This window comes from Micropterus salmoides, unplaced genomic scaffold (genome assembly GCF_014851395.1).
Source record: "Micropterus salmoides isolate LMB-PRFRI ecotype aquatic unplaced genomic scaffold, ASM1485139v1 Ms_hic_scaffold_15, whole genome shotgun sequence".
Classification (NCBI taxonomy): Eukaryota; Metazoa; Chordata; class Actinopteri; order Centrarchiformes; family Centrarchidae; genus Micropterus; species Micropterus salmoides.
The window spans coordinates 31,540,758-31,553,809 of record NW_024040596.1 but is presented as its reverse complement, the minus strand read 5'-3'; the positions used below and the strand labels follow the sequence as shown (position 1 = coordinate 31,553,809).

Here is a 13,052-nt window from a genome sequence, read left to right as displayed (position 1 = left end):
TCATACAAAATCTCTTGTTTTCAGATGTTCCACTGAACAGAAATCTGAATTGAACATAGATGGTTGTGATTTCATATCAGCCTTTTACTCTTTCATGAACGGGATAAATTCTCAGTTTTGTAATTCAAAAACGATTCTTACTTTACACCCTTAAGTTACCTTTTATTTCACTTTATGTAAAGAAAAATGCTGGTGACCACTGTAGTTTTCTTTTTACTTAATCCCATCTATCCTGCTGCCAGAGTTACTCACTAGAGCACCGCATGTGCATTAATCCACAACTGAAAATAGTCCCCAACAAATGCACTATTTCCTATGTCCAGCTGTTTTAGGAAAGTTGTTGAGCCTTTAATAAAAATTAAACTAAATATTTGTGACTAGTTTTAAAGATTTCTGTCTTTAGTTGGAACCAACTAAACTGGTGCTCCGGCTTCCTCCCACCATCCAAAGGCTAGGTTAATTGGTGTCTCCAAAAATTGGGTTGTTTGTCCCTGTGATAGACTGGCGACCTGTCCAGGGTGTACCCCGCCTTTTGCCCCAGCTGGGATTGGCTCCAGCCTGTACGCAGTATGGACTAATATTTATGTGAATTGTTCAAATCCAAGACTTGTTTATGGCTACATCCTTCCACCAAATGGAAATATATATATGAAAAATATCGTGTGCATCATTTTAGACATTTCCCCAAAATTCACTAGCTTTTTATTTATTTTAGCTTATTTTCTTATTGACTCCAATGATCAGATGCCATCTGTCCTACTGACCTACATTACTGCTCTATCTATCTATCTATCTATCTATCTATCTATCTATACATCAATACATCAATACATCAATACATCTGTGTAATGAGAGGTTTGTATCGGTAGATGGCGCTGTTTATTTGATGATCAGCATTAAAACCGGCCATGAACACGCATGACTTAACTTTCAACTTTTATTGATTCGTTCACACAGTTTTCTTAAGTCTTTTTATATTCATTTGAAATATTGTGTTTTAGGCCTACACGTAATGTGAAGTCTTCAGTTCATAATTTGAAATGTTTTCATTACCTGAATGTATGATGTGTGCATGGTGTTAAGATGCTGAAAGGATCCTGTAATCGTTTTAATAATTGTCTAAATCAATTTTTTTTTTAAATGGAATAGGCTAGAAGTTTAATTTCTAGGACGAGCCCAGAAATTGTGACCTAAAGTTAATAACAGTGACAGAACCTTTAACAGCCTGGACTGCGCACAGTATCCAAACCAAAGATGTGCTCTCATATCCTGAGATCTCACAGTTGGATTATCATATTATGTTTCTCTATAAGTCCAATAATACTGCCTTTGCAACCTCTCTGGGCAGGCGTGTTACCATAATACAACCCTGTTCCTCAGCGTTCACCAGAGTCGTGGCTGTGGAGACATCTAGTCTAATAATCCCTTGCGTCCAGTTGGTGGAAATCCCCACGTGGTTTCGACTCCTGTATAAAAACTTTGGGTGTGCGGAGCCCCTGTTGTCGTGATTGCAAAGAGAGAAAAGGGTCTTAGTGAGCAGCATCTTGCAGTACGCACGGAGCTGGCCATCTACAGCCGCGCGCACCGGACACGGTACCCAAGCGCATACACAAAAGACGCGGGACACCGAGCGTTGTTGTTCTCTTTGAGACTGCGACAGTAGAAGTGGAGTTTCTGCATGTTGTGTGAATGGGGAAGAGCGGACTGAACACATTTGAAGACCGATTGGGTTTTCTTTTTTGAATTATCGGCAAAGCAGTGTACTCGTTTGTTTTGGTAGACACACACGTCTGAACTGGACGTGGTGTGACAGATCCGCGTCAACAATCAGAACTCCTGAGTGCGCCTCGCAATCACAGAGATGAACTATTTTGTGCAAGACGCATTGCTGGATAACACACTGAATGCATAATGACCGGAGTTATTTAGCCTCACAATTTCAGCAGCACTCTGGTATGTTTGGGAATACAAATATTTCATTGGCTTCTCTGGATATCTTGAGGCGTCTCACTTTTGGAGATCAAGTGGATGTTCTCCCGGAATTTTAAATCTGTAATATAAAATTAGTTTAAACCTCAGTGTGTGTATTTAATATAGGTTATTAACCCTTCTCTTCCATAGCATTTGGAGTGTTATATTAACTTTAGAAAAATGAGCATATACAGTCTGGCTTTGTCCTGTTTAGTTGCGTGCGTTGTCTCCGTGCGCTGCAGCTCGGTGACCGGGACAGAGACTCAGAGCTCTCCCCAGGAGTCGTGCGCGTCCTGCGGCCTCAGGACGCCGGATGAGAGGGTGAACATAGACTTCTTGGAGGCGGTGAAGAGGCACATACTGAACCGGCTGCAGATGAGAGAGAGACCCAACATCACACATCCCATTCCGAAGGCTGCGATGGTGACGGCGCTGAGGAGGCTGCACGCCGGGAAAGTGCGAGAGGACGGCCGGGTGGAGATCCCCAGCTTTGACGGACAGGCTGCATTCAACAACGAAGTTCTAGCAGAGACCTCTGAGATTATCAGCTTCGCCGAATCAGGTAGTAATCAATAATTCATTGCACACATCTAAACCGACCCCTTGATGAACCCATTCACCTTTTGACTTTATGTAATAGGGATCCCAATGAACCAGGTGAGTTAATAACTTAAAATCAGTCTCATTCAAAGATATTTCATTCTGTAAAGCTATCATGTTGTTATGACTAAGCAGCAGAGATGGAAGAAATGAGACAGACACAACAGTTGTTTTTTTTTTAAGCCATAAACTAATTGGATTCAGTGCATTCATCATTTTCATCATCTGATTACATCACAAAGCCTCCTGTTTTAGCTGAAAATCAAAAAGAAATTAAACTAAAGAAAGAGTCCTTAAATTACCCTCATGTGTTGTCTTGGGGATAAAAAGAACCTCTGAATCCAATTTCATCACTAAAGCTGTGCTCACACTCAATACTCCAATGTATAAAGCCCTCTTTTAGATACGGACAAAGTCCCTCAATTGGCCATTTATCCCCTCCTCTAAGAATGTGTATCTAACTAATTCTCAGAAGTCCAAAGAGAACACCCTTTCCTCTCTCTGTCTCTCTGTCTCTCTGTCTCTCTCTTTCACACACGCACACACACCTAAAATCATCTGTGCTTGACAGAATCCAATAATTGTCAGGTAGCACTGTGAGAACCATGTATTTGACACAAACTGTTAGTTTAACAAAAAGAAAACATACAATTAAAGATACCAAAATACACACACACACACACACACACACACACACGTAGGCTACCATCCTGTCCTTTCCCATTGGCCCTGCCGGTACAATTAGCCTGAATGGGCTGTTAGGTCCCGCCTTTCTATGGGAATGATCTGAGCATCCTCATGACAAGGGAACAAAAGCCAGGCAATTATTATAAGAGCACTATGTGTTCCTGCTGAACCCAACATGTCAACGTTAAGCAGAAAAAAAGCAGAGAAAACAAAAGAAATCAGAATAATGCATGAGACATTTGAGTTCATGCGGGGTTGGACTGGGGGAGTGTGGGCGGAGGGGTATGGTGTTGGGGATTGTAGGGGGGGTGATATTGTGTGCATGTGTGTGTTCCCATATTGCAGTGTTGTAAAGAATGTTTTTGTCGTTCTAAAGGTTTGCTGGGCTCCTTTGCTTCTTCTTCTTCTTCTACTTTTGTTTTTTTGGTTAGTTCTATTCTTCCTCACACCTTTGAGCCTTTGTGTGGCATTGTACCATGGAGCTGGCTTGAGTCCCTGCTCCCTAGACCCCGTCTGCCTCCTGGCCAGCTGGCTCACGCCCCCCAGATCTGATGCTGCCAGCCGGGGCATGGCTCAGAGGCAAGGTCTCCAGAAAGCTCTGAAGCCAGGGGAGCTTGTCCCCCAAGCATGAGGGAGCCTGAATTGTTGTTGTCACAGTTTAGGACAAGGCGGGTTGGGGGTTGAGTTGGCATATGTTTAGCCAACAGGGGCCAGCAAATGGATGTGGATAGCTGTTTATGTGCTTTGTGTATGTGTGGAGCATTGAGGTCAGCTTGCATCCTCTGCCTCCCCTCAGCACAGGGTTAACTGCGTGCTTGTCAGCCAGAGAGCCAGCTATTTATCTCCGGTTGCGGTAGTGCAGAGGTAAGAGGTCTGCCAAGTGGCCCCGGGCAGGTGAGAGGGACAATGCCAATCTTCCTTCTCCCATGACACGGTCCTGTGGGTCCTCGCTGAGGGATTCGGTGTCCCGTATTCACGGGAGCGGAGCGGGGAACACAAGCAGGGAAGGAGGGAGGGCGAAAGAGAGAGGGGTCGATGGAGTTTAGATCGCCGCTTCTTGTTTGCTCGCTATAGCCGTTCGGATCCAGTGAACTGGCGGCGAGTGGTCCAAGACACAGAATTAAGACTTCATTATGGGAGGTCATTAACTCCAGCCCGGTTCCTTCAGAGGATCAGGTTGGCAGGTTTACTTCAGGACACAACTCTTTCATGAGGAGCTGTCAGTCATGGCCCTCCTGGACCTCATCCAAACATTTTCCACATTCACTCACAAGTGTGTGTTTCAGCCCTCATTGGGCCTGGCTGCCTCTCTAAAGCTTGTGATCCTATAAATGATTTATGCAACGTTATTAAAAATGCCCCTGTAGTAAAGCTTTAGCAACAACAGAGTCAGTGCCGCAGCAGCTTTAACCTATGGCCAAAAGCCCAGAGACTTAACCCTACCCCTCCATCCGTTACACCCCCCTCCTCACCTACTCACTCTATGCAGAATTCCTGGAGTGCTGAGACTTCGGCCCTAAGGATGGCTGCTATATGCACGCACGCCTCTGCTCTTGTTAGAGCCACGAATGCACCATGCCACGCCCTTGTCCTTCCGCGGCGTGTGGTCTTGTTGATAGCAGCTTTGAGTAATAAGCTCTGGAGCTGCCTGCCTGCTTCCATGGCCTCTTCTCTGACTTGGTGGCGCAGGTGGGGACACGCTGAAGCAGCTCTTTATTCACACAAGCCCACCCAGGTGTCCTGCATGCTGATACTCAATGTTTCCACGCTGGGGTCAGCCGAGGCGTGTCAGGGGCAGCTCCAATTTGTTTGTAACACTGGAAGAAAAAAACAATTTGTTCCATAAAAAGACCTCAATGCAAGTAAGTCATGTGGCATGTTGGTATATGCCCTAAATACTAAGGAAGCCATATGATCAAACTTGGATGCGGCATTAAAAACACATACTGTATCTACTGAGTGATGCTTTGTGCCCTGCTCACTGAGCGCTTCAGACCTCACATCCCCAAGCAGCAGCTTGGTAAAGTGTTGCAGCAGAAGTAAACAAACTGTAGACTAGGCTGGCATTCAATTTTTTTCCTTCGAAACGCTTGTTGACAGAACAGTCAGGTATATTTAATAGCTGTTCTGGTGCTTTTGACAATATTACATGGCCTTCATCAGCCTATGGAGATTGCCAGCTGTCATGGGATTGCAGATGTTCACATTTGGCCATTTGTACAGTTTCCCTGAGCACTTTAGCTAACATGGACAAGACGTTCTTAATGTAATACAATTCCATGACAACCAGCTCGCTATCTCCTGATGGGAATAATGTGATAGGACTGCTGTGTATTCCTTTTCATCACTTTGTGGTTCATAAACAGCTGTGAAATGGAGCTATGAATTAATGCTAAAAAACCATTGATTTGACAATTATTATTTAAAAGATCGATGTGATAATGAATGTAAAAGTTGACTGAAGGTCTGCTTCAAACCATGAGCAGCGATACGCAGAGACCATAGCGATATCCCAAACTGTTAATCCTTCATTACTTATATCCCCCAGCTCTGCACAGGAAGGTTTTGGACTACACATGATTTGGGTGCGCTACTCTGAAGGGTTATGCCAATATCTCGAATGGTAACAAACAGTTTTATTTATAGACTTCATTCTCTGTCTGTTTATCACTCTGTCACGTGTGCTCGTTGCTGTGCGATCCCCCTTTTTCTAAGCTCGGAGCTGTCGAGGCAAGTAAGAACGTACGGCGCTGAATGAGGTGAGGTTAGTTACTTGTAGCCCTAAGGGGCCTTTACAGCAGTCGTACTCAAAAACTGCTGTTCAGCTGATTCCTTTATGTCGTTTACTTCAGATGGATTTCAGAATTTACTCACTGTGCACTTGATACTTTACCCACAGGCTTTGGTATTGAGAAGGCTGATAGTTGATGTATTGCTTACTGTGGGCTTGAATGTGTGTGTGTGTGCATGGATGAATGCAAATGTATGTGTGTGTGTGTGTGTGTATGTGTGTGTGAAGTGCTTCAGCTCCCAGCTGACATGCTACAGAGTGGAGAGCTGGTCTGAACAGGTTTCTGTGTGAATGTAAAGCCGTGCTTTACAGGAGGAAGAGGCGTGAGGCACCTTAAAGAAGGGGCCCGTCTTTGGTGGCCACCTGTTGACACTGACACACACTAATCAGTCGGCAAACAAAGTAATTTAGCCGCTTTCAAAGGAGCTGCTCTGCTTGAGCACAGTGTACCAAATCTCCTGAAATAGAAACCTTTCAAGTTACCTCAGGGTAATTTGGAGGACATCATTAGGCTTAGAAAAAAATAAATAAAAGTACTGCCAGGGAGAGCCCATCGTCACCTTTACACTCCCGGGATCTCTTCATTGTGCTGCTGTAGAAAAGTGGCTAGTGTCATGTAAATGGCTTTTATTTTTGCCTCATCATGCTTTTTGCTGAAAAGCCACGCGCTTCAATGCCGGGCTGCAGCGCGGCTGTCTCCCAGTGCCTCACGGGGGGCTTTGTGCTGTCACTCTTAGGGTGCTCACAGTAGAAGAAGGGGGGAACGGGTGGGGTTGGATGGGGGTGCGGTTCGAGGGGGGTCGGGGGCTGGAGTGGGGTAGGTGGGTGTGGGGGGCACCAACAGCGAACCCAATGAACCCTTGGTCGTGTCCACCACCCTCCCACCTTTTCCACTTGCATCTATCCTCCTTTCCTTGGTCTTCCTCTTCTCTGTTCTCCCCCCTCCCTCCATCTCTCTCTCTTTGGCCCTGTCACTTACAAAGCTGGACCTGAGGCCAACTGGACCTGATCCCAGAACTGGCCTGTCACAGCTAGCCTATCAGAAGCTGCCACAGAGGTCACCTGACACAGTGATGGAGGGTGAAAAGAGAAAACAAGGGGAAAACAGCCCTTAAAAGACAGTGCTGTGCCTTTTTTGGGAGGCTTTCTGCTCTCTATGTGGGCACGTGTGTGTGTGTGTGTGTTTATATGTCTGAAGAAGGGAAACTGTCTTTAGCCCTTTCTCTGGAAATAACAACTATATTTGACAAAAAATCATCAGCACAAGGGCCACTAACTGGAAAATTTCCAGAGCTTTCAGCCACATCTCAAGTCTTTCAACACATTCAGTTGTCACATGACCTAAGTATAGTATTCTGGTCACATGATGGTCTTATGGTGAGGAAGGATAATCTCAGTCAACTGAAGCATCTCCGTGACAACTGAGCAAACTTCATCTGCTGATTAGGGCACACGAAATGTGGCTGAAAGCAGAACATTTCCAGTAGTGGACCATGTGGACATATAAATGTAAGAATAAACTGTTAAACAGAATTGAGAACAAACCATTCCTGTTTTTACTGTCTCCAACAGATGAGCACACATCCTCCAAGTCTGGTCTGTACTTCCTCATCTCCAACGAGGGCAACCAGAACCTGTACGTGTCCCAGGCGAACCTGTGGCTCTACTTCCGTGTGCTGCCAGCTGGACCTGAGAAGGGCATCCGTAGGAAGGTGACGGTCAAGATCCACTACCAGGAGGCTGGAGCTGTCAGTGGTGCTGAGGGAGGCCCAGGAGGTGGTGGTGGAGGAGGAACAGGCCGCTGGGCCCTGGTGGAGAAGCGGGTGGATCTGAAACGCAGTGGCTGGCATACTTTCCCCCTCTCGGAGGCAGTGCGGGCTGTGTTTGGAAAAGGTAGCCGGCGGCAGGACCTAGAGGTCCACTGTGAGGCCTGTGAGTCAGCTGGCGTGGCTCCGGTGCTGGTGGACCCAGGCGACCCATCCCACCGGCCCTTCCTGGTGGTGCGTGCGCGGCAGGTGGACGGAAAGCACCGGATTCGCAAGCGGGGACTGGAGTGTGACGGCACTAGCGGGGGCCTTTGCTGCCGGCAGCAATTTTACATAGACTTCCGTCTTATTGGCTGGAACGACTGGATCATTGCACCAGCTGGTTACTATGGTAACTACTGTGAGGGCAGCTGCCCGGCCTACATGGCAGGTGTTCCGGGCTCGGCTTCATCCTTCCACACTGCAGTAGTTAACCAGTACCGCTTGAGAGGGATGAGCCCGGGATCAGTCAACTCCTGCTGCATCCCCACCAAACTCAGTACTATGTCCATGCTATACTTTGACGATGAATACAACATCGTAAAGAGGGATGTGCCGAACATGATTGTGGAGGAGTGTGGATGTGCTTGACTCCACACTGGCCCTTCATCATCTTTGAACTTGGAACAGTCAAAAAGGCCTTTTGTACAAACAGGACGTTATTGTATGGTACACATATATGATATATCTATACCTACTGTATGTGCAAGCAACATGCACGCTGGGACAGTCTAGCAAACGCAAGTGTCAGTGTTGTGTTCTTGCGTGCAACGTGTTTGTGCGAGTGTGTGTATTTATCAGAGTGACATGTTGCTGTCAGAGTTTTGTCAGTGGACAACTGGTCAGCAATGGGACAAGAAGGGAATGATTATCACCAAATGATACTTTGCTCTAGTTTGCCATTTCTAGTCAAAAAATAATGGCTCATCATCTCCTTTTGATTGAAGATAACAAGCGCTTAAGGAAAGTGACAGGATCAGCCGATGACAGTATTGGCTTCACCCCCACGCTCCCAACCCCGCTCCTCCAACCCTCTTAATTACTTTAAGCACATGACAGACTTGTTTTTATAAAGCACTGACAATTCATCAGCTTATACAATTCAGAACACCAGCACTTCCCTACTATGCCGAAAGTCTGACTGTCCTCTCTGGTGGAATTAGACCAGCAGCGCTTAATGCTTTGCAGGATTATACCCTCCGCAGAAAGGTAAAAGAAAGAAAAGAAAGTCCTCCAGAGAGCCGCCGCTTCTGCTGATGTTGTCATTCTTGCTGTTGACTATGGGCCTCAACCTCAACTTCCTGCCTAAGAGTGCTGCAGGCCCTGCTACCATGACAACCAGGTGAAGAAAGATCTTAAAGTACACTTCACTTGTGCACCGGGAGCAGCAGAGAGAGAACTGCTTCCTCCGGCCCCCTAAGGCTCAGTAGAAGTGGGCCTGCGGACACGGAGTTTTGGCCCAGTGGGTCGCCACAGTGCAGTGCAGCACTTGCAGAAACTGAAATGCACACCCTGAATAGCACTTGTATAAAGAAATGCCTTCCATGGGGTACTGAGTGTCCTGTCCTATTGCTAAATAAGTGCCACGTGAGCTATGCAATGTATAGTAACCTATACCCATACTCATCATGCTCTATTAGACTGAATTCTCTTTCCATCTTTGTCTCTCTCCTTCCTTCTATCTTCAGTCCTCGCCTCTTTATCAATACTTGAAATGTAATCTTTCGCCTCCTTTCCAAAGCGAATGATTGTTGTGACGTTTGCACTGAAAAGTTGCGGGATTAGTGAAACAAAAACTGCCATTGAAAAGTTATTTTTATAGAAGTAAATTGAACTTTGTTTCAAATGTATTTTACCTAATTAATGGAACCAAAGAGGCCAAGATTTTAGCTATTGTACTAAGATGGCAAGGCCATTGCGTTAGTGTACAATACTGTTTTTGATCATTTGCAATAGGCCTACCACTGTATCAGGGTACGAAATATGATTTCATTTCTTAGCTCTATTTTCATTCTGTTTTGTACAATAAGCCACACTTAATTTTTTCATCTTTAATTCTATTTTTGTTTCAGTTTTCTATTTAATAATAAAGTTATTTTTAGTTCCTGTTTAAGAATCATTTAGTCAAAGAAATGTCATCTGTACAGTTTATGTAAAATAAAATGTTTTCTTAAATGTTTTGTAACTTTAAATTCTTTTCTGCGTCATGTTGTTGACACTTGTGTGTTTTCTCCTGGGTCGGGCCTGAATCTGTTGTTTTCTTCTGATGGTTGGAGCTTTGGGTTGATAACTCATTAAAAACAAAAAGGTGGGGCTGAAATAACTGGGAAAAACACACGCACACTTCAGTCCATAGTGTTTGAAACATAAAACATGTCTCACTCGCTGTCTGTCATGACTTAGTGTCTCTCATAAGCAGGTGCTGCCAGCACACAGACCTTCACATACCTGCTTTTCGGCTGCTCCAACTGTTGATGTGTGTTTGCATGTGCATGCAGATAATTGTGTATCTCTATTTTGCGAGGGTGTTAGGAAACAGGCTACCGCATCTGTTACATCAGAGCGGTCTCCCCCTGCAACTCTTCTCTAAATGTTTCTGTTTCTCAAGGTAGGTTTACAGTTGCCGTAATGTCAGGAGCAGTGTGTCAACACTTTATGCAACAGCACGGGGCTTGCCCGCCTGAATGTCTGCCTGTGCCAACACCTACCAACGGTTAAATTTCATGTAATGTTTCTGCAGGGCTCCATCAAAACACATCATGTGTTCCTGTAAAATATCAGTCACATAATTGCTCTAAATGTATCTATTAGGATCTGCCAAGTAGATTTGTTTGCCTGCAGGGCAAATAGCATGTTAGGGAGGGATCAGTGTAAATAATTCCTTACCTGTAGCTGGATGGATGCAGCAGAGCGCCTCACAAAAAAAAAAACAACACATCAATATTACGGTGTGTGTGACTGGCAAGCAGGCAGACAGGAAGATACATGATCTGTCAGAAATTATCAGGTTGTTTTTAATGTCCTTGGTGGAGCCTGTGCCTCTCAAGTCAAATGCCAATCTGTGCTGAGAGCAGGGAAGGAGATGCGTAGCTGTCTTGTCATGCTTCCCTATGCATGCCAAAATCTCCACAGCTGGAATGTTAATGACGCTGAGCAAGAGCTGTGGGCCATTAAGCATGCTGCTATTCATGCCTGCACTTAGGGCCACACACTTGCTCAAGCAAAAATCACATCATAGGTGTGTGTTTTTGCTCATCCATCCAAACTTTCTGTATCAATAATCACTCAGGAAGAGGTACAGATCCATCACCCTCCTGCAGACTTGTATACATAATTGTGCTCTCTCACATGTGCTCTTTCCGAAAGTCACACTCACAATTGCGCACTATAAACAAGACACTAAACACAAAATATGTTATGCATACAGACACACACACACACACACACACACACACACACACACACAACCTCTACAACCTCTAGTTATCAGCTTAAACAAATATTGTCCCTCTGCCCTCCCTCATCTAATACCACCACAGGTTGAGGTCATGACAACTGCCAAGTTGATGGGGTCAACTGGTTTATCACCGCAATAGCATTCATTCTCCAAAATCAGCCAGGTCCATATTCATTAATGAATTTATGACTATGCCTGGGGCCAGGCATTCCTCTGTTTCACCTCGCTTGTGTTTGGCTGTGTGGCCTGAAGGAAAGCAGCGCAAGTGCTGATGATGATTTTTCTGATCACTCATGTGTCTGCCACCCATGGAATTCTGGAGATTTATTTTTCATTTACTTGGTATAGTATTGGTATCTGACCCCATTAAAGATTTTTCCCCAACCTATGATCCCCATCCTTTGCTAACACAATCACAATACAGTCATTGAGCTAACTGTATTATAGGCGATTACAGCCTGACCTTTTGTTTCAGCTTCTAGAGACCATGTAGAGACACTCTTATTCTAAGGATTTATGGTGTGTGCCCCTAAGACAGGAGGCTTGTTCCACCCTTGTTTACTTCTCCCTACAATCAAGGCGACATTTTGACCTTTGGAGCAATGTGGACCGTGGTCCCTGCAAGCTCTCTCTCACAGGCGGATTACCGAAGGAGTAAAAAGGCTTTGCAACTTGAAAGCATATTTGTGAGCACTAATGAGTAAAAAACGGAATTAATCCAATCATTCTTAATGGCTGCGTTCTGTATCAAAGCATTTTTTCTACTTTTTTGTCATTCTGTTTCACAGAAAACAATGCCAAGAAAAGAAAACCTAAAAGATATATCTGTTCATCTGCTCCATAACTTCTGTAATCAGTTTACCAACATGATGGCGTACCAGGGGCTTTATTATTGATTTCTCAGCATGGACAGGGACGTGAGTATGGACAGTTTCACTCAAAAACACAGGGAAGCAGTGAACACGTTTTGCAAATGATTAATGGAAGTTGAAAGACACATTTGATGACACCAGCACCAGTACTTGGTTTTACGTCCAGTATTGTGAAAATAGGATTAACACTGCCTTTAAATGCCGTTACCAGATCAGTAATTCTATTTTCTCTCCCCCTGAATGGAGGTGCGGAGGTCAACATGCCACAGTGCATGAGTGTGTGTGTGTGTGTGTGTGTGTGTGTGGTTGTGTGTGTGAGTCCACAATTTCATAATGTCAGGGTTGTTCCTCCCCATTTTAGCAAAACAACTGAAGCCTTGTCACCAAACTCAACCTCCCTCCTTCCCCCCAAACTATGTCTCCTTGTCAGCCCCCAAACCTTCTCACCTCCTCACCCCACCTTCCACCATCCTGACCTCCTGACTCCCAGAGTACTGAAGGCACACTCAGGGGCCACAAAGCCCTCATTTGTGTTGTCTAAGGTGGCTAGTGCTGGCATTGGGATCACCTCTTCTCACCTCCAGTCAAGAAGTGGAGCAATGTTATCCTGGGAATGGAAGGAAGCAGTGAAGGTGTTGGCATGGTTGAACTAAGGGTGCTAGCTCACCTTCAGTGTGTACTCTTTTCTGAATGTTATGACTGGGTTGTAGCATTTTTGTATTTAGTTTTAATCAGTACTGGTACAAAAAAGGCACATGGACTTGGTGGTTAACTTATTGTACACAGTGGAGGAGCATGATGCGGCACTGAGTAATAAGCAGTGGCGGTTGAAAAAAAATACAACATTGATGTAATTTGCACCCTGAACA

General features: G+C 45.0%; 1 protein-coding gene across 1 annotated transcript; it reads left to right on the top strand.

The window, feature by feature from the left end:
- The first annotated feature begins 1,491 nt into the window (after positions 1-1,491).
- inhbb (inhibin subunit beta B) lies at positions 1,492-10,034 on the top strand. Its single transcript, XM_038719684.1, has 2 exons — positions 1,492-2,533; positions 7,622-10,034. The coding sequence occupies exons 1-2, from the start codon at positions 2,152-2,154 to the stop codon at positions 8,443-8,445; spliced, it is 1,206 nt and encodes a 401-aa protein (XP_038575612.1). The 5' UTR covers positions 1,492-2,151; the 3' UTR covers positions 8,446-10,034.
- The last annotated feature ends 3,018 nt before the right edge of the window (positions 10,035-13,052 follow it).